Consider the following 27622-nt stretch of genomic DNA (forward strand, 5'->3'; position numbering starts at 1 on the left):
AATCGATGTACGGATTGAAAGCAGATGTGGGACATACGAGCTATATACGTCATGACCAAAGAGTTAACAAAGCTCACAATTGTCCTTCTGTGTCTGTATTGATTGAAAATCATAAACGCAGTCAACCGTCGGTGAGCGAGGCCCAAAAATGTCAACGTTTGGCTGTTGATACGTTCCAAATTCAGTTACACGCACAATGCAGACGCGGCTTCCTATTCAGTTCGGGTCAGGGAGGGAATATTTAGCCCCACTCACATCGAAGGCGTAGTTGGATGGGCAGAGTGGGCAACAGAAACGGGATGTTTCAAAGCCTAAAGACCGTACACCGTTAGCGTGCTTTCAGGGCAAGCGACATATCCCTTTTTGTCTCGCATCTCCAGCTTAATTAGCGGTCAGACAGATGTTATCCATTTGAGATGTTCTGTATAAGGCAGTGCTACCTGGGGAGAATGGAAGAAGTTGCCCAGCCTCGCACTGCGTAACAAGGGGGAGGGAGGTATGAAAACAGCAGTGAGCCAGACTGGCTTTTGAACTAGGGTGGGAGTGAACAATTCCATCGCAAAAAGATCTTGCGGGAGTGAAAAAATGATTCACAAAAGATGGAACTTATGACCTCGTGACTGATGCTTCAGCAAACAAAGACATCTATTTCAAGTGGGCACGGGCATAATACAACAAACCTGACAAAACTGTACTGTTTTAAACATCTTAGGCCATCAAAGTAAAACAAAATACATCAAAGCATAGTAATTTCATGACGGTGTGATGAGCACACATAATTATTAATACCAATACTTTGATGCTCAACTTTGTACTTCCCTTCCACAGCGCTTTTAACACAAAACAAGGCAACGGAACTCAATAACCAAATAACAACAGAACGCTCAACAAGCATTAAACACTCAAACAGAAAAACATTGGACTCATACACATCAGCCCATCAGCAAGTCAAACACAATAGACGTGCCTCGGACTTCTGTTAACATGGAGTCAGGGGAAAACAAACATTTTGTCACTGTTTCTTACAAAACACCAATGCTTATTCCCATGGAAGTAGCATGCCTATGCCAAACCTGAAGAGGCCTTACTTGATCTTACCCTGTCTGACCTATTTGTATCACAGCAGCAGTTGTGAGTTACTGATTCTTGCACAATTCCTATTGCCACTTACATGTACTTGACCAACTTAACCTAACTAAGTGTAGCCCATATGTAAAACATCCTCTCAACTCACCTATCTGTTGACAGCAGCACTTGTGACAAAAACATGATAAAGCTAATTTTTGTCTGGTTTCAACTCGCATTTCTATTCCGTTCATTTGTGTATGCTTGTTGACATCAGACAAAGTTGACAACACACAAATTAAAACACTAAGTCATTTTGAACGACTTGTTTTAATTGCCATGATTAATCTATATCAAGGGCACTAATGAATATGCTTCGCAAAATAATCTCTCTTCTCAAAAAGTAGCATAACGTTTAGATGATCATGCCAGTATTGCTGCTTGCCTTTTCAGCTGCAGCAAAGGCATCTATTTCGCTTGTTTGCACGTTTATAATTGATATGCAGCTTAGAGTATCCATGTGTTAGCAATATAGTGCATATATACAGTACAGTTATTTGCCAGTCAGCAAACCATGACAACTATGCAAAACATCTTGTTAAGGCACCCATGAGGGACCACTTCAAGAAATGTGGGCAAATAATCAAGAATATGGAACAAAATAAGCCCATTGCATGCGTTGTGACATCATCATTTGTCTTATGACAAAACTCGATGGATTAAAATGGAAAATGGCTAACTCCGGTTCCCAATCATGTGTTGAAAGTAGGTAAGGTAAGCAATTACTTGGTCTACAGGAGGCTTACTGGCTTCTTCCTGCTCCCCCAAAACAAAAAGTTAGTACCTTTCGCATTGTCTCCTGCCATACAGAGCCATCCCACTCATACAGAGCCACCCCCCCCCCCCCCCCCCCACCACCCTCCATACCATACAGAGCCATACAGAGCCCCCCCCCCCCCCACCCCCCAAATATAAGTATCAATCATGACTACCAACCTACGAGATTCAAATTACGAAATAAGTAAGAGGTATGCATGATTAGCATATTCAGAGGGCAGAATTTCGCCATCAAACCTTCTGTATTGCCTGCGTCAGAATCACACGTCAGTGAAGTGGCATCACACTCATATGATGCCATAACGTTAACCCACATCGAACAAAAAAGGTCGAGTTTGCGAATATTTCAGGTATACGTAAGGTTAGGTTAGGTTAGGTTAGGTTAGGTTAGGTTTTAACCAAATCGCCTACGGACAGATCACAACTTGTTGCGAGGGACTTGGTCTTTTGGGACGGGGTCAGCGTGAGGTCAAGCTAGGAGCAAGCAAATATGAAGGGAAGCAAGCCTTCAGTTATTAACAAAATGAGGGATATGGTTTCACGAAAAATCGTTGCCGATGACTGACGCAGCAACAACATGACGTTAAGCCCTTGGCATGACAGGCGGCAATTATGGCACGCGTTTTGATACCAAAACGCGTTCCTAGATTTTCTTGTTTCGGAGCAGCGGCAGTTTGTGATGACACACCACGGCGATTTATGGCTGGATCGGGCGGCGGACGGCAAGAGGATTGCACTCTAGAATGCACTCAGAATTGAACAAGACACACGCCAGCTCAAGTTTCGCGTCACCGCAAAGCGTGGTCTCATAAACATAAAGCAAAGCTACAAAGTGCGGTTTTCTGGAAAATTCGACATTTGACCTGTCGACAGCATAAAATCTAGTACCAATCGTGAGATCGTGTTCAGAACAATATACAGGCGCTCTCGGCTACCTCTATCTTTATAAGCTTGGAAACGCCAGAGGAAGGGTCGCTCCAACCCCCTCTCCTCCCATCAGTCAGAGGCACGCCAAACGGGGAATCAGAATCAGAATCAGAAAAATCAGAAAAAAGTCACTCCGGTCATCATTTGGCCACATATTTCAGAAGCTAGAAAGTGCTCACAAAAAACAGTAAATTGCACGATATTCCGCCGTCGTCAATGACGAAAATGTATATGATGCATGTGTGCATTTGGTGTGGCAGTGTTTTTGAGCTATAATTATTTTTTGAAGCTGTATTCCCATTGCCCTGCCTTGAGACTGTCGTTAGTGAACGGAGACACGCACTAAAGCTGATTTTTTATAACAAATCCGGTCGACTTAACCTACAATGGCCCTTTGTTTTGGTAGATTTTGGACTACCACCTGACGCGAAATCTGATGCATGACTTAACCGCATACCCATTGATATATATATATATATATATATATATATATATATATACAAAAGCAAAATTCGCTTATATATTTCTATATATATATAAATATATGGCCACATGCCATTCGATTCGATGCCATATATTTTGGCAGAATTCTTTCTTTGATACATGTTTGATTAAAAATGACTGCTGACTCAGCATTAACGAGCTTTTTGATGCATCGTTCTAGTTTCCGGGCCTTTGACTTTGCGTCATCGCTTAGATTAAAGATGGTTCGCACAAAATTACTCATATATTCATCACCCCTTCCATTCTAACGTTTCGAGATCTTATCACATCTTCGGAGAAGACTAAATTGCACAAGAAATAAGTTTTGAGTTTTAAAGGATAAAAAAATTGTGCACTACTGTTGGAAAACATCTTTTAGTACGGAGCACGTAAATGAAGCACAACTAATTGAAGTAAGACGGATTGCTATTTTCATCTTCATACATGTAAGAAACACTCATAATGGGAACATCACAAAGACACAATGGGGACACTATTGTCACAATCACATCGGAAGTGCTCACCGCCCACCACCTAGTAGCTCAAGAGTTCTGCAAGAATTTGTCTGTCTGTTTAAGGCCGGAGAGAGTTCGTTAATGAATATGCTTTCCCAAATTTGAAGGCGTCTTCTGTCACTGCACGTCCGTAAAATGTCAGTGTTGTCTGTCAGTTGTTGTCGAATCAATGTTATGTCGTGTTCCTGTCGCATGTGGTCCAGGGGTGCCCCGTCACGTAAGTGCATTGCCAGGCGTCGTGAGAGTGTCGTTGTGGTCACACCAATGTAGTGTGTGGGACGAAGTTTGCAGCCTTCGATGTTGCATTGGAATTGATACACTACATTGGTGCATTTCAGTTTGTGGTGTTTGTCTGGGCTGTTTCTCATAAGAAAGTTCGATATCTTCTTATTACAATAGTAAATGACAATGTCTATTTTGTGGTCGTTTTTGCCTTTAACATGTTGAGAGATAATTTCCCGTAAAGCTTTTTCATCCTGTTTGTGAGCAGATGTCATTTGATTTTGATAGTACAGTTTGACGGTCGGTTGGATGTCTTGCCTTGGTTTGCTGTCAAAGTGTCTTGTCATATGTCGTTGTGTCTCGTTTTCAATGTCAGAATTTGAAAAACCGTTGTTCACCAGGATCTGTTTGATTCGTGTCAATTCTGAATGTAGTCCTGTCCAATCAGAGCAGTGCTTAAATGCTTGTCGAAGAAAGGACCTTATGACGCTAATTTTGTAGCGTCGAGGACACTCACTGTCAGCATTTAAGCACCGTCCGTTGTTAGTCTGTTTTCGGTATACAGTCGTTTTGAATTGTTGTCCTTGTCCATCAACAGCTACGTCAAGAAAGGGTATTACGTTTTGCACACTTTGCTCTGTTGTGAATTTTAAGCGAGACCGTTCTTCAAAGGTGTTTTTGAGATGTCCTAGTTGGTCAATGTCCCTCACTTCTACAAATATATCGTCTACGTAGCGGCAGTAAATGTCCGGTCTTATGTCGTCATTTTGTAGTATGTCGGTTTCTACGTGTCCCATAAAGAAATTAGCGAATAGGGGTCCTAGAGGTGAGCCCATCGCAACACCCTCAATTTGGCAATACATTCGGCCATCAGGCCCGCGGAAAGGAACTTCCAACGTGCAGGCTTTTAGTAATTGTTCAAGGAGGCGCCTTGATATTTTGAGAGGAGGAATTTCAGGATGATTGTAGACGCGGTCAAGGATGATGGATATGGTTCTTTCAATGGGCACGTTTGTAAATAGATTTTCAACATCTAGAGAGGCTAGTAGACCCTTTAGTTGACCAGATCGCACTCTATCAATAAGCTCATCCGTTGACGACAAGCTGTAGGACATTAGAAGATATGGGGACAGAATACCATTAAGACGTTTCACAATGCTCTAGGTTGGTGAAGGGATCTGTGAAATTATTGGACGAAGGGAGTTGCCATTTTTGTGAATTTTTTACAGACCCATAAGCATAGCCAGGCGCAAATTCACCCGTTATCTTGGAAAGGTGTATGCCATCAACAGCGGCATTGGCAGCAGTGATTAGTTTGTTAAGCTTGGTCTTGAGTTTGTCTGTTGGATCTTTTGTGATGTGCCGGAACTTCTTGTCGTCGTTCAAGATGCAGTTTAGTTTCATATGATATTCCTTTTTGTCAAGTATTACGTAGAGTGATGATTTGTCCGCTCGCCGAATGATGATGTCGTCTTTTTCTCGAAGTTCCCTTGTCGCCGTCCTGAGTTCTTGCGTGAATATCTTGCTTCTATCATTTCCACGCTTTTTCGTGCTCTCTCCTAGTAAGCTGTTTTTTAGATCCTTGTCCACGGCAACCTTGTTCTCTTTTTCCAAATTCAAGATATCCTGGTAAAGAATTTCTAGTTCTACTTTCTTCTTAAGTTTGTCATATTTCGACAACACGTGGCAATTAAGTCCAAGATTAAGCACCTCTTTTTGTTTTTACAAAAAGAGGTGCTTGATGTTCTTTTTAACGTTTCGGATGTTTTTTATAAATATGACGGCAGCTTTCGCTTCTTCTCGCTGGTCGTTGAAGATGTCGTCACAGCTCCTGATACAAAAAAATATGGATTGTCATATTGTATGGCTTGGTGCTACTTATACTTCTCAACATTCCATCCTTCTTTGGACATTTTCTGGAATGGCAGTTTTGGATAAAGTCGATGTCGTAGTACGTTTGTAAACAAGCCCCAGATCGCTACGTTCCGGGTAGCGGTGCTGTGACACTATCATGGGACTAAGTCATATGGGACCAACGTTACGGCGGCGTAAAAACGGTATTCTTTGCGGACTGGTTTAATCATATGTATTTCTACAAGTCGAAGTTTGTCGGCCTAGCATATTCGATGAAACATTTTCAGCCGGGGAATGGCGTTGGTTTGCACCAGAGTCACAAAATTATTGCTGAAATGCTCTTCCAGCCTGCCCCGACAGACAGACGGGGTCACCCATTCACCAGTGATTTATCCCGAAGACCTCTAGCCGGAAGTGCTAAGAAACCGTCTGTGTAAAAGAGTACAACATGCAGCAACAACAATAACATAAGATGAAAATGAAACACGACGAGCCAGACAGGCTCTCAGCACCCTGGGACGCGCATTGATAAGTTGGAATGCATATCCTACAGCCTTAGGGGTAGCGTCGTCAGGGTAAGTGCAGGTTTGGCCTGCCCTTATGGCGGTAGTGGGTGGTGAATCCCATGAGGTTAAATACAGCGCGAGCCATTTCAGCTCAAAATAGCAGAATTGTCCTGTGAAATGGACCGATTTCTGGCAGGTTTTGCCATTTCTGCCAGTCAAAAAGTCGAGGTTCATATCTCAGCTCCAAAATAGCTTGATAGAGGTATTTTAGGGCGCGGAGGGTATAATTCTCTGTGCACCATTTTTATCTAACCATTCCGACATTAGAGATCTACAGGTTAACCAACACCTAGGAAGATCATAGCACAGCAACAGCGAAATTATTGGCACTTTCCCTGCTCGCATAACGTGACTTTCACCTTTCACTTCATATGGGTACTGCATTACGAAGATATATGCGCTATCATTATCCATTATTAATTTAATGTTAACATGACATATGATATTAATTTATTTACACGTAAATATTTGTTTTACAAAAACTCATTACATATAGATATTCTCGCGTGTTGGCTGGACGAACATGGCGGAGATGCATGAACCGGAGCACGTGGTTTAATAGGCGCCATTTTTGGAGTCAGATTACAGCAATGAGTTATTCTGAGAAGCTTTGAAATGCGAAATTGCAATATATATATTCACATATTAAAATAATGATGTAGAGCAAGGTTGTCATCCGGTAAAATGGCGAAATCTTCCTCTAAAGCACCTCACCAGCATCTACTATGCGGACCCGGGCCGAAGAGCCGGGATTCCTAATACGATCTCCACAGAGTCCTTCGGGCCTTTCGGAGCCACGAATCGGGTCTTTGATCGTCTGTCCCCAGACAACATAAGATGGAAATAGGCCCAGAGCCCTAAGGCGGGAGGGGACGGGGCACGGACCCTGTACATCTCCTGCATGCGCTACCGGAGGTACCTGAGCGGTGAATGCGACCCCTGAGCGACCAGGGTATCCTAGCAGTTTACCAGTTTCCTTAGTGTCCATAGTTTGAAGGGCAACAGAGGCATAAGTAGTTGTTAGGGCACTTAAATACCAGTGTACCTCTAGGGGCCAGGAAGTCCCGACTGAGCGGCCTGAAGGGGTCCATGAGTTTACCCGACTGCTTCCTGGACTTCCAGACGCTCCCACGGTACTGTCAGAATTTTTATTTGGCAATATGTTTTGTTCTCCTCATTCAGTATGGTCGTTTTTGGTCTTCACGGTCCCGAAAAGAGCTCCTCCTATGGGGTTCCTGGACTCCTCGCCCTTCTCCCACCCTCCCCTTCACCGACCAGACCCCATTACCAAGACTTGAGACGCCATGCATTTTCCAATTACGGCTGAAGGACCTTTCCGTTCCCTTTCAGATTTCCAATCGCCTACTATTGAAACACATAATATTTTGGTACCTTCTCTGATGCCGAAGGCCTTCTGACCGGGAGGGTCGATCTTGCATCAACGCCGGACCACTCATCGACCCAAAAAGTTTCCAAGCGTAGCGGGTTTAATGAATGGCACATGGATCCCAGTTCGACGCATTCGGGCCCTAGAGAAAACGGGCAGAGTGACCCTGTCCGCTGTTGGTTCCTGACTGGCACGAGGCTCTTCCACTTGAGGCACTCGTCAAGGAGGAGGGGGGGGGGGGGGGGGGGCTCCGGTCCAGCACGAGCAAGATCCCGGGATGTCTGACGTGCCCGGATGTCCGGTCCGCCGGGATGTGTACCGGCGCTGCGAACCGAGAAGAAACCGAGTCAGGGGCCTCGGGCTTTGACGCGAAGATGGCGGACTGCTCGCCTGAGCTGGCAGTGTTTCGACTGCGGACGGGCTGCCCCACGGACAGGCCTCGCGCGCGTGTGGCGGGGCTCCGTTGTCGGACGAGGGACAGCGCACAAGTGGCTGCGTTCTGTATTTGGCGGCCGGGCTGCCTTGTCCGCCGGCCCGCCACGGGCGTGGCTGTCGGTCGCACCGTCTAGCTAGGCAGCCTCTGGGCTGGCCTGTGTGTCCGAGCTCCGCGTCCAACCGATTGCACATTATTATTCCCACATATATACAATGACTGAGCGGAAGCATTGTCTGTAAATTTAGCGGGCGGCGGTTTACTTGTCAGACGGGCTGTAATACGGATTGGGGCTTACTTATCACCGTGTGTGTCATGTCGTTGGGGCCGTTCTACGCACTCAGCTGCTGGGGCCATTATATTTTGGCGTCGCCTGCCTCTCACCCTGGCAGGAAGGGCGGGCACCGCGGGGAATCGAACCCCGTACCTCTGGTTTCCCAGAAGCGTAGTGGTTAACGCTAACGCAGACGCGTTAACCACTACACTACCGGCACCTTCTACTTGTCACCGGCTGCTAAGGCTATTTCGAGGTGGAACGCCTCTATTATGCATTTATCAGACATTAGGTACTTGGGATGCGGCAGTGGTGTGGCCAGAACTCCATCCCAGGATACAAAAGTCCAGAGATGGGCACCCAAACCACTAACCACCATGCCACCATCGCCCCCCTGGGGCGCGAACTGCCCCCGTCTCGGTAAACTCCAGACTGGTGTTGCTGGACCCCAAGTTCTATACTTAGGAGGTTCTGAGTCGTAAAAGAAAGGAAGCGTGTCAAGATTGATGAAACGGATGGCGAATGCAAGCTCACGCTTCTCCCAATTCATTCAGCTTATATATCGCAAGCCAGCTCAGTGACATACACTCGGCCCCGCTGTTCAAATGGTGAATCAACAGCGCCTTTCAGCGCGGTACGAGCAGTGTTTTGCATGACGTTTGGCAGGCAGTTCAACACATTCGCAGTTAACGTTTGCTTTTTTACTTTCTGTTTACTTGCAACCAGGAGTGCGGTTCCATATTTAGCTGCAGGGGTTTCATCCCTCCTTGTAGCTGGGGTTGCAGCCTGCAGATTTGTAAAAAAAAAGTGAGCCAAACTCGGAGAGAAAACAATTTGGTGGCAGCTTATTACGGTACTCTTCGTTGTATTTTCATCGCTCAGCCAACCAACTTATTTTGGTAAACCACGCCCCGTTTAACATGTGCTTGCTTGAAGAAACGAATTGTTCGTAGGCTGGACCATTTCGCGTGTCTCATCAGGGAGTAGTATCCGGAATCAGCTGATGAGACAGCCCCCACCCCCTCTCTTTGAGGGTAAAGGCATGTAGAATTCAGAATAAGTCCCGTTGCAGGAGCGTGTGAAAGAATTCGCCATTGGGGGAGGGATTGGAGACAGCCAAATGAAACCACTAATGATATAGAATAGCATGCCAGGACCTGGAGATCTATATGCGCGCCTACCTGGAGCAGACATTAAATTAGTCAGCCTTATGCATCAGCTATCAATTCCTTCAAAAATTGAGTTCAGAAACATCGCTAACACATACAATAAATTACAGAACCAAATTCCGCGGATAATTTCATCCATATCTCGTAATACCAAACAGCAGGCACCTCGACAAGTTCTTTCCACGATTACCATGCAGCTGCTGACGAGCAACCAGCTATTTCCGATGCCACGAGCCAGTGATCAATGTTTTGAATTCGTTGATGTGCCTGCTGCCAAGGGCGTGCTTACGCGGCAAGGTTTGTGTGCTCAAACAAAACATTGTCCATATTCATGGACAGTGGTTTAAGTGAGTAACGCTGCGCCGCATGTCACTTGTCAGCTGAGCTGGGCGAAATTAGCTCCGGTAGCCCTCTTTTGGGCAATGTCCGAACCATAAGGTTAGGGATGCGAGGAAGTGGGACTGTGTCGCACACCGTGGATCCCACACAATCTGTACTTTATAAACATCGGACATTTTGAACTCTGGACGCTGCGGTTCTGGACGCTGCAAGCCTGGATTTTCTGACTCTCCACTGCCCAGGGACTTCGGATGATTTCAGGATGTTTTAAGCGCTGGATGTTGCAATTATTGACGTTTTGACCACTGGACGTTATGAGCTATGGACGTTTCAATAGGCATCCGGCAGTCCTATAAATAGCACACACATTTTATGCACCACAATTACAGTCAACCCACCCTCATCGTGATCTTATTAGCGGACTTTTATAGATCTAATGAAAGCAGTTTGCCCTTAGCCCGAATTCCATACAAGTGTTGGCAAATGCCTTGTCACAAATCACTTTTGATGCGATGACAATAAGTTGAGTGGAAAGACACCACTGGCATGTTACTGAAAAGCTTAACTTCAATAAAGCAACGCTACTTTGCATAGGGATGAGGTGGGCACTTTGACTTAGTTCAAGGATGAAAAGAAAATTGGACTAGGATGCGTGATTTGGCGGAACATTTTGGCCCCCAAACCGGGTAGCTAGATCCGTTAATGTAACCGGATGTTTGTAAGTTATTCAGTGAATTAGCCAGGAACAATATTCACATAGATAGGACAGTAGTATTAGCCTAATTCTTTGGGGAAAAACCAGAAGAATGGAGATATAGCTGGGTTGATATTTTGGCAACATGCCTTCATCGAAACAATAGCAGAAGTGGTGTTCTGGTACTGTTTCGATAAAGACTTGTTGCCGAAATATCAACATGACTATATCTCCATTCTCCTGGTTTTTCTCCGGGGAATAAGGCTAATACTACTGTCCTAACCGGATGTCTGCCTCCCCGTAGAGACGTATGTTTCTCGTATATAACGAGGCACGTACCAGCGTTAGAATTCTCCATCCCCTAGTAACAAAAAGTCGCGCTTGCTCTCATCATCAAATCCAAAGCATAGCAGTTGGGCGGATAAACGATTGCAATAATCTTCATACACCTAGGGCCAAAAGAGACGCAATGTGTTTTTTTTTTAGCTTAAAGTGAAAGGCTCCAGAATGCGGGGATGACCTGAGTCCTTCATGGATAACCCTAATCTGCGTCTCCCACAACCAAATGCGTGCCGCTTCCCATGACAGCCATGAAAAATGTCCCTTCGGCGCCCTAAAGGGAATGTTCCATATTTGTACGGCGTTTTGAACTGAAATAGCATCTTGAGAACGTTTTGATGCAGTTCACGGTCATGCCCCTTTTAAAACCCAAAACGCTCTGCTAACTGAGTTACACGACCGCAAAAGTGCGAAAAGGTTTATTCGGAGCCTGTTTTAATTTGCCTCGGCATTAATGACGTCATAGAAACGTCATGCGGTTGCAGTCATCCTACAGGCTTTTTCTGCTTATGGTCAAAACAGCATGGCCGCTGGTACATTCGCAAAAGCGATGATGCGGCACGTGCGCAAAAAATGATTGTCTGTTGGAAAGATTTCGCTGCTGAAGCTTGTCGCGAACAGAAGTGTGAGCTCTCTCGGGTTGTGCGGCACTCGTGAACGGGTTATTTGTCCTTATTTCTAGGCTACAGGTCAATGGCATAAAAAAACGCCACTGTCAGAACAAAATTACGGCACCTAAAAAAACGGGCGCTTCCCCTAAAGTTATAAAAAAAGAAGCCGCGACGGCGAATCTGTCTTTTCCCTTGCTGGCGTTTTTTTTCTTCTTCTACTGACGTATTTCTTACAGACACCTCAGCTAACGCCCTATGTACCGGAGCTCGGAATCTTGCACAGGTCTAGGGGTTAGCAAGGGTTTATGGAATTATGGAAACATTGCAGTAATTCGATATATATATATATATATATATACATATATATACACATATATATATATATATATAGATAGATAGAAGAAGATATATATATAATATATATATATATATAATTACTTAACATTGCACGCATATTGGAACACAAATTTAAATCTTGAGCAAAAAATTGCGTTCTACAAATGCAACGTCTTGAGCCGTATTACCGTGAATCCCCGTTAAGACTTAATTTTGACGGGAGGTTAGGGTGTGAAATGCAGTGTTTTGACTGAAAATCTGTGCGTAAATTGCGAGAGAACCTGCTATTTGACTTTTCCGCAAGCTGTGCAAGTGTGGAATTACTATTATTTGACAAGAGTGTGAATGGGGCTTTTAATGTGCGTGACCAGTGGTCGTGTTGCTGGTGGCTTGCACTGATCTTGATTTTATGGGAGTACGCATGCGAGGCCTGTGCTCATGAGAGAGAACTTCGTTTTGGCATTATTTAAGAATGCTGACTTCCAACAAAATGTGATGTATTGATACCTGCCTCTGCTTTTAAGTATGTGTTCGAGCATGACAAAGGAATGCCAGTAAACTAAGAGAAACGCTAGCACTTATGTTGCAGGGGTGTACAAAGGGAAGCTGGTAGCTCATTATGATCTTGACAACATTTTGAGCCTATTGAAGTGTTACAGCATGTAATTAATCCATTGCGTGCCATTATATCAGCAATTCATTTTGGCTATAGGGGCTGGTGCGTGCAGCTCTTTAATGTACATGCTCGGTATAGGCTCATATTATATAGCTTTGCAAAATTTTAATCCCCCAAAGCATTCTGAAAACATAGAGCTGTATTATTATTGATCCACATTGTACTGTCTTTACCAATTTTGTCTGTGGGCGAGTATTGCTCATGAGTCATCAATGCCATAGTCACTCCAACTTGTTCTTGTGTTTTTGGTATTTCATATGTCAGATGGGGCGTCAATACAAGAGAACAGGCTTGACCTATCTTTTCATGATGGAATTTGTTATGAAAGCAGCACGGATTGCAGTACAAGACACATATCGTTGTTCCTTATGTTATGCCACGGCACGGCACTGAGGTTATGCCACAATTAAGCTTTTGCCCCGTGCCATTACACAGTGTACCAAGTTGGTCGACTACTCTATGTCAAGCCTGCGAGACCAGTTTTCAATTTAGGAATGACTGGTGAGAATCTATTTAGAGACGCCAAAGCACTATCAACAGCAAGAATGCCATTGCACCACAGTGGTTATGGCAGGGTTAACTATTAATTGCATAAGGAATCCTAAGCAAAAAACATTCTTGGTAGCATAACCCCCATCACCTTTACCATAGCAATAGCAATGCTGTGGCAATCAATTCATAGCAACGTCACAAATTTATTAATTTTCGCAGGACACCGCATTTCCAGTTACAGACAAGAAAGAAAATAACTATTGTACACACCACATGATATCAATGTCAGGACTACAGCACTGCAGACAACGATGGGTCGACAATAAAGTATTGACGAAATCACCATCAGCAGTATAGCAGCAACAGCAGCAGCACAGCATGTCGTGCTTTGATATTGATAAAATCTGGCAACAAAAGCCATAAAAGCTGGCGAAAACTACGTTGCGTATGTCAGACACTTCACCAAAGCTTTTCTCACGGCCAGCACCGACATAAAATCCACAAACCAGCCACCCAATAATCTGCCACTCGACACAGCCCCCGCGACGAGAATGGCCAGCGGCCGCCTGTCGTCCCTGTGCATCACCATAGGTTAAAGGACATGGGTTCATTTTTGCCAAGTGCCAAATGCGTGGCGCGGAAGAGACAAAATAACTTTCCCAACCTTGACTCGCGGCGCTGCGTTTCGTTCGTTTTTTCTCATTTCACGTTATTGATGTCTGGGTGTGGGGGGGGATGCATCTTTGATTTAATTATGATGCGCTTAAAGATTTCGTGTGTTATGCACGAAAGTCAAAGAAGTGTGTTGTGCATGGTGCTGTTTGTGTGTACGGTAGCCATATGCAAACCTGTTGATGCTGTTAGAGGACCAGGTTTTTCTCTTTTCATGATTCTAGCGCAAGGTGGCCCTGACTGCCAGTTGCAACGAGCTGTGAGTGCTTTGACTGCTGTCATGCACTTTACTTGTGCGTGTGTGTTGTTTCTATAGCTGCATTTGCAAAGACGTTTGTGAACCTGGTGGTACAAAATATACCATATTATTATTATATTGTAAAACTGATGCATCTCTTCAACTAATCCTGGCACTGCTCGCATGAGTAGCCTCCGTTTTTTTATTTTCGTTTGAAAGCATTTTGAGGTATGGAATATTAGCATGACATTAATGGCAGCTAGCAAACCTTACAATGATGTTGATATTTACGGACAGAGTTGGGTTGCAATCCCATCTCATTACATTTTATTGTTGTTGGGGACTGAATCATAAGTCACATCAATTTTTGCTCATCGCATCTTCCTTAGGTATGGAAGTGCACATAAACAATATTATGTGATGGAGAATTAATATCCATGAGAATGATCAGACATGGGATTTATTGGAGCTATCCTATTACTTGTTTTGATGTCCAGGCTTAATAACTTGCTGCATGAGTCCAATTATGTCAAAGGTATCATAAAGGGTAGTTCTGCTGTTGCAAGCTGATGATAACTGTGGCATTCAAATTTTTTTGCTTAGATACACCAGGGACCTGTAATGAAAATGTCAGACAGGTGCCTAAACTGGAAGCATAGAAAAAGAGCGTCTTCAGTCCTTACAGTGACGATAAATGCCAGAAGACTGTGTCGCTCTGCACAGATATTGGACAAGGATCTGTGCCACAAGTCACTGATAGTGAGAACTGTATATGCTGTATAGAAAAGGGATGCTGTGACCAGGTCTTTTATTAATGCCCCATTGCTGTTGATGTTTAGAATAAGGACAATGTGTAGCCTCCCTAGGTATTGAGAAAATCATGCTATAGTGTGTTATTCATGGATCAGCAAAGGTGATCCGCGCACTGGGCATTGTCTCGTTGTCACAAAAGTTTCCTGTCCTCTATTCCCAGCAAATTGGAACTTCTACCACTTCGAAAATTATTAAATCCGCGTTTCAAACAAGACATGAGCAAGCCATTTACGCAGCACGTTCAAAATCAATTTCCCTAACCTCCCCCCATGGCTGTTGAATGCCTTTCAAAGGTCAGAGCAGATTGTGACAGACAACAGGTTTTGATCTCTTCATGCACTCAGATGACCCGATATAAGATTAAAAGTGTTTATATTGGATTCCTGTGGGAAAAGCAATCCGGAAGCGTGTATGACATGACTAGCTTACTGCGTGTCATGTTGACTTCGTATGACCTCATTTTGGAGTCCTACCTACATCTGACCATATGCTGACCAGAACAAAATCAAAGCTGCCGTTTAAGCTGCACAGCGCGAGCAAAATGGATGTTAAAATATTTTGAACCATTGGTCGCATAAATACACCAAATTATTACTCTTACCTATGGAATGACCTTGACCGGACCCCATTGTGGCATCCCTCAATTAGCTAAAGAGCATATACCTTTTAAAGAAATGAAACGCCTCAGTTGACCCAGCCCCTGCAAACATTTCCAACTCAGGCAATGAATTCCCAAAAAGCTATGTGAGAGTTTTATCGCCCCGTTTCCAGCCAGAGGCGCTCGGCTCCGACGCCAGTCCATTAATGATTAATAAATCTTGCAGCTGATATTATGCCCTGTTCGGAAAAGACATAGTCCTTTCATGGTGCAACCAACGATACTTAACGGTTTCCAGTCTTAGAACCGTTTAAAAAAGCCAAGGGAACTGCGGTTGGCATGCATCCACCATCGACCGTTACGTGCCGATTACATTTGTGATGTCATCAGTCAAAGCAGCGGAATTTGGCCGAACGGTTATAATTTCTGTTGTAGGACTTTGATGGCCAGTTGGCGTCAGCTTTCACGTGTTTTGAGGTATTCTTCATGTCTGGCTGCCAGATGCTGCCCGGTACTGCGTCGTCACGGAAGCATTCCATGACGCCATCAAACAATGACGTAACAGGGCGCATTTTTGCAAACTTTGAAATTTTGCTATTTGGCTTCGTTTTTTGAACCTTGAAAGCTTACCAATAGTTCCAAGTAATCTTTTCCCATCATATCTGATGCTTGCCTCAACATCTTCAATTGTGAAACATTTCCTCCAAGGTGGCCTCTAATGGGGCTCCTCTACTTACCGATCAGAAGAGAATCACTTTTTACTAACTATACAAAAATAAAAAGCATATGTTTATGCTCATCAAAATGAAGTGGGTTAAAACCGGTGAGGAAATCATTGGGAGGGGTAGGTTGTCAGACCTTGGGTTAGGCTCCCAATAATTCACAAGGATTGACCCCCCTGTGTTTAGCTAACTTTTGAACTATTTTTACCATGCATACCGATTTAGCTACTTTACCAAGCATCTTCCTCAAAACGCCCTTGGCACAATGGCTTTATCTGCTAAATGGCAGCATCTTGTCCTATCATGTACGGCGAACGGATATATTTATGGGCAAACTCGAGGTTTCTGCTGTGCCAAAGGTTCCGTTCTGTCTTTGTATATAGTCTCGGGTTTTCGGCATGACTGCCTGCGGTACCCTCAGCACAGGGGCGTTACATGAAGTACTTTCGGGGGGGGGCTGAGCCCCCCCCCCGAACTATCTTAACTATTGGTATTCTAGTATTCTATCTTAACTATTGGTATTCTAGGTAGTAGGTAACCCAAACAAATTATTATTAGTATCAGCTGTATTTTGTACCAAATAGTGTCCTGCAGATAGAATAGTACCTAACGTTTTTGTCATGCGAACTCCTCCATATGGTAAAACACTCTGCAAACATGTGACAAGTTTTTTCAAATGGTAGCGCCCAGATGTGGATAAAAACAACTGCATTGCGCGGCAGCTTTTGAAAGAACAACTCAGCCCTGATACAAATTAACGCTTGTTCTCACCAAAAAAATGGCAAACGCATCTGTCACATCGTCGTCGCTGTGGCGGTTTTACAACACGGTCAGCGGAAGTAGTAATCAGTGATCCCTTAGTAAGGTTTACTAAGATGTTTTTCTGTGAACTAAACCCTATTCTAAACAAACATATAACGGTAGTAAAGACGTGAATTACTGAGTTCTGCTATTGTTTCGATAAAGAGGTGAAGGCATTAGGCCACGGATCGGGTGGGGGTCGAGAAGGCATGGTGGGCCGAAAGTCAACGGAAGCGGAGCGCCCAGGTGGGGGCCCCGAGGAAAAGATGGGACGACGGGCGACGAGGACGACCGACCGACCGAACCGACCGACCCGACCGACCGACGACCGACGAGACCGACCGACCGACGACCCCGACCGACGACCGACCGACCGACCCAACGACCGACCGACGACCGACGACGACCGACGCCGACCGACCCACCGACCACCGACCGACCGACGACCGAACCGACCGACCGAACGACGACCGACCGACACGACCTACCGACCTACCGACCGACCTACCTACTACCTACCTACCACCTCCCCCCTACCTACCTACCTCCCCCCTACCTACCTACCTCCCCTCCCTCCCTACCATACCTACCTCCCCCCTCCTCTACCTGCCCTTACCTACCTACCTGCCTTACCTACCTACCTGCCTGCTGCCTGCCTACCACCTACCTACCCCACCCACCTGGTACTACTATGTTTTGGTAGGTAAAGTCTTTTTTTTTTTGGGCTGAGCCTCACAACCGATTTGAGAAAGTGACACCCGTCTTCCAGCATATGTTTGATGGTGCTCAAAACGGTATGATGTATCTCTCTAAGGGCCTCTGGATAGACTCAGGGGGCCCGCCCCTATGCCACCAGAATGACAGCCGGAATGCACCACGCGTTAAGATCGGAAATGGCTCTCAGCCCTGAACCGGTATGATAGTGTACCCTCTAATATTTCCGCTCACGGCTCCTTGTCTGGAAAGCGTAACGGGTCTCAGAAATGTCGAGTAGAGTGGATCGAGCTGAGGTTAAAAATGAAAAAAGACCTTCCCATATTCCCGTTGAAAACTTTGATTCCTTTGCAAAATCAGGCGGCGAAGCAAATAGCATAAACCAATTTGAAGTCATGCACACTATCAGCCTCAGGAGCAAGATCAGCGATGGCCGGGGTTGCAGTTTTCATAAAACCGAACGGCGTCGACCCCTGCGATGACACCAGGCGGCGGGTGCCGTGCGCGAGAACGACCGTGGTGAAATAGTGCTTCTAAAAGTATTTAAAAGAAAATTGAACCATTCAAACATCAGAGAGAACAAAAGACCCAAACAAGAGCAAAAGTGGCATAGATTGGCATTTTAGAACGCTTGACACCTCCTGTTATTCCCCTTCATGAGGAGTCCCATTATACTTCAATATCAATTACAGTCCTTTTAAAGGGGAGAAGGCTGGTCGCTTGCGGCTGCTTCAGTGAGTCACCAGCTTTTTCGTTGCGCTGAATAGGGTGTTGGATAATCATAGGCCAGTTCTTACCTTGATCAGATCATACCGCCGACTTACCCTGAACTGTCCATGCCTCGCGTCGCCGGGGACAGGATGCTGAACTCGGCCATCGCCAGCGAAGCCCGCGAGGTCAGAAATCAAACCTTAGGCAGGTATTCATGACCCCGCAATGCGAATGCCCCTTGCAAAATTGCAGTGCATTGAAAGCAACCGCCCACCTCGTATCAGTCGCACCGCAACGATTGATTGAAATATGCCCTTGCGGACCAGATGAATCCCCCATATCTAGGTTTTGTTTCCAGTATTTTACGTCGTATAGTTCGGGACACTGAGGGTCGGCAGTTAAAACAGCCAATCGACGTACCGGCCGGGTCCGTAGGGAAATACACTGATTTGTCGTGGTCCTGTTATTGAGTTCCCGACCAATTAAAAATCGTAGGATTATCTGTCGCCGGGATAGAATTGAAACCTAGAAAAGATTGTCATGGTGCCGTAGAGTGCGGTAAGGAAGTCTTTATAGAAAAGTTTGCTGGTGTTGTGTGACGTTATGTCTTACCATGGAGGCATACTAGCTGTGTATGGAGGTCCCCTGTTACACTTGCATAATGTGCGGTATTATTTCGTCTTGGCCGCCACCAGAACTTGCTGTGAAAAAAAAAATTTGGCATCAAGCTTCGCGTGAATGCGTGCATTTTTGTCGCCGACCTTATCCAGCAAGTCGGGCGGTTTTACCACCCCTGTCTACAATTTTGCCCCGCAGGGAGACAATGTTGAAATGGACGAAAATTAAGGAAACTAGGCAGTTTTAGTTGCTGAATGGTACCTACAGATGAGTCAAATAGACAAAATTGCGCGCTGGTAGGAAACAGTTGTAATATATATCTAGCGTGGCAAGCATGACATACATTTTTTCCCAAATGTGCAGTGTAAATACAGAGCGAACAATGCCCTCCATCTCTACCACCCTCTTCCTCCCCATCCCCTTCCCTCCTCCACTCGGTCACCGGGCATAGACGTTTCTAGACCTCTTAATTTTAGTAATAAAAAAATGGCTGTCTAAAGCCGTCACTCGATATCACCGAATCACCGTGCCACTATATTACCGTATAACGTGTTACTGAATATGGGAGAGTGACCGGCGCATGGAGATAAAGTTGCGGCGACGAGCATAAATAATTATAATCATTCGCGGCGGAAGTGATCGGGTCCGTTGCATAGCAATGACACAGATTTCCTGGACATGCTTCCTCGGGAGTATTCCAGAATGCCCCGCCCCCCCGCGTGAAGATAAAACTATGAAAATATTTAACAAATATATAATCGTGGGTGACGTGTGCGATCGTGCTCGTGGGACGGATCTGGCTTAGGACCTCAAACGGCGCCCGAACGTCAAGATCGTCCGGTAGCGCCTATTGTTTGATGCGACCGGTCGACATTGTATTGCTGAATTTAAAAGGTAGCCCGGCGTGAAGGAAACGAAATTACGGTACCAAATGACGAAATAACGGTACCAGCACCGGGCGGCCGCTGTCCTAAAATGTTAACACTACTGCATTACTTCCACTGCAACACGGTGTATATCGCTTCACGGCAAAGTTTTTACATTCTGCATGCATAATATATATATATATAATATATATATTATTATATATATTATATTCCTTATTACTAGATATCTACAGGCTTTTTCTTACTCTCTCATATTGTCAACAATTATCAAAAATGTCGTTTGCTTGCAGCTCAATTATTACCTTATTGACAACCATGTACAGCCGCCGCGCCATTATGCTTATCGTCCACATCACCCGATGGAGGACGCCCTTATCGGCGCTGTCGAATGGCCGTAAGAGCTGTTGACAAAGGTCATGACGCATCGATAACGACGATTGACCTTAGTAAGGCCTTTGAAAGCGCTGATCATGCCGTTCTCCTGAGCAAGCTGGAGTTGTGCGGGGCGCCCTCGAGATGGTTCCAGGACTACGTGGGCGGTCAGAAGCAGGTGGTTAGTGGCGACTCAATTACCCTATACCTATCCGACGGGGTGGCCCAGGGATTACTCGTCGGCCCAATTCTGTTCCTCATTTTCATCATGGACCTATCCAGCTTCCTAACCCACGGGCGCCTACTATCCTACACCGATAACACCCAACTCCTTGATTCCGCCACACCCGATTTCGTCGGCCTGTCCAGCCTGAAAGCCCGTGTCGAGGAGTCCATTCAGTGCCTTCAAAACTGGATTCAGTCAAACAGCCTTAAAATGAACCCCAAAAAGAGGGACTCATCCTGATCGGCACCAAACCTTCCATCACAAGACTGCCAAGTTCCACATTACCATATTTGGCACAAACACCCATTTATCATCTTCAGTGAAGACACTGCGTGTACATCTCGACCATGACCTCACCTGGGGAACCCACATCTCACAACCCGTTCGACGCCGGTAATGCAATCCTCGTATCCCTGTTTAAAATTCGACACCACTTCACTCTTGAGTTTCTGAAGCTTCTTGTCCGCATTCACATTTCCCATCTCAGGGGGGGGGGGGGGGGCGAGCGGTCGAGCGTCGCCCGGACGGGCTGCAAAGGGTGGTACACTTCGCGGCCAGGCGAGTAAGTGGTGTCCGCCGCGGCGATCACATCTCACCCGTTCTGGAGGGGCTCGGCTGGCGTAGTGTCGCGAATCCAATGCACCACCGAAACTGTCTGAATGTGTACAAGGCAGTGTGCATCCCCGAATGTCCCAGTGCACATAGTGCACTGAGGAATCGGTGACCCGCTCCGGGTTTTTCCAACGTCAAACTTGGGCTGTTTCGAGCGGTGTTGGCTCATTACATCTGCCACGCGTTCGACTGAGGCGCCTCCCAACGGCATTTTCTGCACAGGTTCCCAGCAAGTTTTCCGGTCCGGTAAACCGCGTTGCCTCGTGCGGAATTCCAGACCGGAGGGCACCTGGCGGTGCGACCGGAATGTAACCGCGGAAAACTTGACCGCCGCCGGCCGGCCAGCCGGCTTCTCCCACCGGCCAGAAGGATCCGAGCGGGCAAGCACGGGAAATTGACTTCAGTTCAACTTGTGACCGGACCGGCACAGCCCCCCCAAAAAACGGAAAAGAAGATTCATTGTGAAGCGCGTTTCGCATGCAGATGTAACCAAGGGGGCGACCGAGAAGGTGATTCAGGTATGTATTGAAATGTACACGCATGCTGATTGTCTCTGTCTCTGTCTCTGTCTCTGTCTCTGTTCGTCTCTGTCTCTGTCTCTGTCTCTGTCTCTGTCTCTGTCTCTGTCTCTGTCTCTGTCTCTGTCTCTGTCTCTGTCTCTGTCTCTGTCTGTCTCCTCTGTCTCTGTCTCTGTCTCTGTCTCTGTGTCTGTCAGAGACAGAGTCAGAGAGAGACAGAGACAGGACAGAGACAGAGACAGAAGGCTTTTTCGAAAGTGTCGTCACGTGTATTGTGAAATTCCGGACAGGTGATGCTAACTTTCATAAGGAAATTCTGGTTTATCAGATTCAAATACCTTGGCACATCTGACAACAATTAAATTGTTCTGCCCTAGTCGATCCATCCAATTTTCCGGGCCGGAAAACTTGGTGGAAACCGGGCATAAATGTAAATTATGCTTCAACAATTTTTACCCGGCATTGCTTTTTAGTCATAAGTTATGCACGAGATTTCTCATTGCAAAGGCTTCTAGAGGACATTATTCCCACACGACACATCTGTAAAGTGTTTGCTCATCACTTCTGCTTCAAAAGCGTAGACACTTTACGTATGCGCGATATTACTTCTACTGCCAACACGTGGCAGAGGGCTAAATGCGTGGATGCCTAACAAGTGTGTCGGGATCATTTACGCGTTAGGGGGGGGGGGGGGGGCGAATTGGGCAATACTGTGATAAGAAGTTCATGGCGCTGATAAGAAGCACTTATTTATTTATTCTATTACTTTTTTTTTAATTTTGTTGACATGTTGTGCCTGCGGTATGTGTAAGGAGTGTAGTTTTGACAGCAATATCTCTGCGGCGGGTTTACTTTTGAAGCATAAATTGTGTCGTTTAACAATGAAGCCTTATATAGTTCATTGCAGAGAGGCAAAGCACCCAGCATCCAGCATCTCATGCAAGTTGCAGTGACTATGGCATTGATGACACACGAGCAATGCTCGTCTGCATACAAAATTTGTGAACAGCGCAATGTGCCTTACTAATAATACAGCTCTATATTCTCAGAGTTCTTAGGGAGAGGCAAGTTAGTTAAGCCATATAATGTGAGCCTATACTGAGCATATGCATTAACACGCGCACGGGTCAGGGGGGGGCAAATTGACCCCCTCACCGAAGGTTTTTCTAGAATAGTTTCCGAACGGCACGGCGTAGCCTCGTCAAATTTTGCATAGCTGTAGATAATGAAATAGCGGATCGTTTGATACCAACAATTAAGATGTACGTTGTAAGGTCGCTGACCTATGGCAGGTCCAAGTCAGACCACGGTTTCAGCGAAGGCAATTTCTAGGGAATCCCACAACCTGATCCAACAACGGGGTATTATACGAAGTCATACATCTCTGAGATGCTTTCGTAGGCAACACAACAGTTGAATGAGCAAATTAAATTGACCTAAGGTCAGGTATGAAGGTCACACCAAGGTCAGAACCAACCTGTTTTGTTACTCTAGGACTTGCTGTATGGGATAGTTTCTGGTGCTCATTTCGAGTTTATTGATAGCAGTAACCACATATACATCTTCCATGAACTTCTTACAGGTCAGAATGGGTTATTGACCTCAGATGACCCGGGTCAGCACTTTGTTTTAGGAGCATACTGCCTAGCGTAATTTTTGTCCGTAGTCAAATGCAAAACTCAAAGCAATCTTGTATGATTTTCGTTATCTTGACCTTCAAAGGATCAAACAAACCTTGAATAAGAATGTGACCTTTTGCTTAATGACGGTTATCTAGGCTCTGGGGCACTTAAAAGACCAACCTGGAACTTGACCTTGTTTGACCTTTTTGACCCGAGGGTCATCACCTAGGAACCTGAAGCCTTGACATAAGTGAGTTCACGTACAGGTCAACACACCCGGTAAATTTGGTGTCTCTAACTTTCTTAGTTTCCGAGATCTCAGGGGAGGGTAAAATTGACCGCCCAACCCGTGCGAAGGATATCTAGCCGGCCACCCGGGCACGTGTTAATGAGCTGTACGCACCAGCCCCTACTGCCAAAACGAATAATTATATCATGGCATGCAATGGATTAATTACATGCTGTAATACCTCAATGGGCTCAAAATGTTGGCAAGATCATAACGAAGTACCAGCTTGCCTTTGTACGACCCTGCAGCATAAGTGCTAGTGTTTCTCTTGGTTTGCTGGCATTCATTTGTCATGTTCAAACACAAACATAAGGGTAGGGACAGGTATCAATATATCACATTTTATTGGGAGTCAGTAGACTTAAGAATACCAGAAAAATGTTCTCTCTTAGAGGTACAAACCTCGCACGCACAGTCCCCATCATATCAAGATCAATAAAGGTCACTTGCACTCACCACCAGTGATCACACACATTTCGAGTTCCTGATTCACACTCTTTTGTCAAAAAAGTGTAATCTCACACTTGCACAGTTCGCGGGGCTAGCAAATAGCAGATTTTCTTGCAATCTCCGATCAGATTTTCGGTTATAACACCGCATTTCACCGTGATCTCCCTTCAAAACAAAGTCCCAACGGGGTTCATGGTAATGCAGCTCAAGAGGTTGTACTTGTAACACACAATTTTCTGTTGAAGGTTTAAATTTGTCTTGAATATGTGTGAAATATATGGTAAAATATACGTCTAAAATTACTGTAAGTTTCCCTAATTTTACAATGCCTGCTAACCCATAAACTCGTGCAAGGTTCTGTGCTGCGGTGCACAAAGCGCGAACCAAGCTGTCTGGAAGAAATGCGTCAGAAGAAGAAGAAGAAAAAAAAACGCCAGCAGGGGGAAAATGCCAGTTTTTTTCGTCGCGTCTTTTTTGTAACTTTAGGGATAGTACCCTTTTTTGGGCACCGTACTTTTTTGCTGACAGTGGCGTTCTTTTTTATAGCATTGACCTATGACCTAGAAATGAAGAAAAATGCCCCGTTCACGACGAGTGCCGCACAACTCAAAAGTGCTCACGCTTGCGTTTGTGACACCCGTTCAGCAGCGGAATTTTGCTAACAGCCAATCATCTTTCGCGCATAGTATGATACGCGCCGCATCATCGCTTTTGCGAATGCGAATGCGAATGTCTCAGCGGCCATGTTGTTTTGACCATAAGCAGAAAACAGCCGTAGTATGAACGCGATCGCGTAACGTTTCTATGGCGTCATTAATTCCAATGTGATTTTCAAATTGGCTTCCAAGAAGCCTTTTTGCAGTAAATGAGCAATTAAAACATAAACCAACCAAAACCATAATAATATTCGCACTAATAAACCCTTTCGCACTTAACGATCGTGTAACTCAGGAACCAGATCGTTTTAGGTCTAAAAAAGGACATGACCGTGAACTGCATCAAAAGGTCCTTGAGATTGCCATTTCAGTTCAAAACGCCATAGTTGTGGCACATTTCCTTTAATTGACGTCATGGAATCAAATGGAATTGGTCCATTGACGGCTCCTCGGTTTTGTTTCAGTTGTGAAAAGTAAAAATGGTTATAAAACAAAGCAAAGGTGTTTGACAAGTGTGTTATATCCGGGACTGCATCTTTGGGAGACCCCTTTAACTTTAAGGTATTTGCCTCAAACCTGTGCCCCTCCCCTCTGGCCAAGATTTTGGCTGCACCATTGGTTCTGTTGGTCGAATGTTTGCACCAGTACTCATGCATGGACACCATGCAATGAGCACATCTACTCTGGTTTCTCCCGACCAAGCGCCCAATGCGTTTGCTCCCTCCGCCATTTTGGTGAGGCGTCTACTTCTTTCTCTACTACCTATGAGCAGAAGCATTGATGGACATAATTTCCAAAGTGTGGCCTGTATCATGTGACCAAATGTCGTATATAAGTAGTAGCCATATAAGTACTACTGCTGACAAGTAGATTTTGTAACTTTGGCAGTAAACATAATGACTGCTAAGTTCAAGCGTAAGTTTTGTCGTGTAACACTGACTCACGTATAAATCTTTGCAGGACATGTCATGTCGGATATACGTAAGGGTTGTCTAATTCGTTATTGTAGGAGAAATGACCGTCACATCTTTTTGCAGCATACGATTGTCGTGTAGGCAGGCGTGGTAATACCAGCCGATTTCGCGGACAAGGTCGGCGACAAAAATGCCAATATTCACGCAAAGCTTGGTGCCAAAATTGATTTTGGACACCAAATTTTCGTGACTGCCAAGACGAAAAATATAGCACATAAGCAGAACACGACATGAGGTCTCCATACGTAGATATGATGCCTCCAAGGTAAAATTTCATCACACAGCACCGACAAACGTTTCGGTGAAGACTCTTTACCGTACTCTACGGCACCCCGGCATCTTTTCTAGGTTTTCTTCTATGCCGGCGCCAAAAATATCCTATGTTTTTTAGTTTGTCGGCCGGCTCGGTGACAGGCCGGCGGCAAATCAGTATATTTCTAATGGTCCGGCCGGTTGGCCGATTCGCCGTTTTTAACAGCCACTCTCAGTGGCCCAAACTAGACATCATCATAAAGCACTGAAAACGATCTAGATATGGGAATTCATTTGGCCGCAAGGGCATATTTCAATTGTTGCTATGCGACTGATATGAGGTGGGCTGTGACTTTCAATGGACTGCAACTTTGCAAGTGGCATTCGCATTGCAGTGCCATGAATACCTGCCTAGGATTTAATTTCTGGTCTTGTTTACTTCGTTGGCTGTGCCGGGATTCAGTATCCTGTCTCCAGCGATGAGAGGCAATGACAGTTGAGGGTAAGTCGGCGGGATTATCCGATCAAGGTAGGAATTGACCCTTGATTATTCAAACCGCCTTTTCAGGACACCGAAAAGGCTGTTAACTCACTGAAGCAGTCACAAGCGACCAGCCTTCTTCCCTTTCAAAGAGTGGATTTGATGCTGAAGCCTGATGGCAATCCTCATGAAGGATAATAGCAGTATGTGAAAATAGTTCTAAACGCCAATTTAAGCCCTTTTTGTGCTTGTCCTGATTGAGAATGGCTACCAGTCACATATATCTTCAAATCATGGGTGTTTCTACTTCTTATTCAGTTCAGGGCTCCATCGCTCCCCTAAGTTTGTGAAGACGTGTGCGCATTTGGGAAACATCCATATTTTTGGGTGTATCGCATAATTGTTCGCTGCTCCCTAAACCATCTTCAGATGCTTTTGTGCTACTGGTAGCTTTTTCAATTTTTTTTTTGGAATTTTCCAGCTGGAAATGTGGGCTGAGGGAGGAGGAATCAGCATCCAGGGGGCCCAACCCAACATGTGGTGGTGGCATAATGATAGAAGTGTCAGTTGTTATGCGGAGGGTTGGGTGTGATAGCAACCCATGGATCATGGTTAATAAATTAGGTCCAGAGAAGATGGTTTTGTTTTATAGTTAACGTTTTTCTGATATCGTTTTGTAATATTCCAGCCGGAAATTGCTGGCTGGTGGTGGGGGAAGAATCAGCATGGAGGGGCCCAGCCTAACATAGGTATTGAGTAGTGCCTCAGAAATTAATTTGAATTGACACTCCTACATTTACGCGACAGACACCACAGATAACCTTAGAATTACAAACCAATTGCATAAAAAGGGCAATTTTGACTGGCTGATTGAATCTCTACCGATGTGTGAATGTTAGTAATGAAACGTGCCATTCTGCTGTAGCAATTGATGTTTTTATTCTCTAAAATGCAGATTTTCACACCAGCATATATATAAAATGAATAAAAAAGGATGGCAGCCAACAATTTTAACCTCAACCTTGCTTCGCCGGTTTTTGTAACGCGGACTGGTGGAGGGGAGTGGGGGGGGGGGGTGGCGGGGGGGGGGGGGTTCCTGGCGTTTGCAAACTAAGAAAGGTAAAGCCTCGCAAGGAAACAAACAGACGGTGAACTGTCTTGAGCGGGATCTCGTGAT

The 27622-nt window shown here is 45.2% G+C and overlaps 1 protein-coding gene across 1 annotated transcript in view; it reads right to left on the minus strand.

Annotated features, from left to right (window-relative positions):
• Nucleotides 1-2133: 2133 nt before the first annotated feature.
• LOC119105584 (broad-complex core protein isoforms 1/2/3/4/5) overlaps nt 2134-27622 on the minus strand; it is a 35341-nt gene continuing 9852 nt past the window's right edge. The window contains exon 7 of the mRNA XM_037229045.1: nt 2134-2151. Within this exon, the coding sequence (XP_037084940.1) occupies nt 2134-2151 (18 nt within the window). The remainder of the gene's footprint in view (nt 2152-27622) is intronic.

The sequence above is a fragment of the Pollicipes pollicipes genome, unplaced genomic scaffold, assembly GCF_011947565.3.
Source record: "Pollicipes pollicipes isolate AB1234 unplaced genomic scaffold, Ppol_2.1 Scaffold_6138;HRSCAF=7277_pilon_pilon_pilon, whole genome shotgun sequence".
NCBI classification, from domain to species: Eukaryota; Metazoa; Arthropoda; class Thecostraca; order Pollicipedomorpha; family Pollicipedidae; genus Pollicipes; species Pollicipes pollicipes.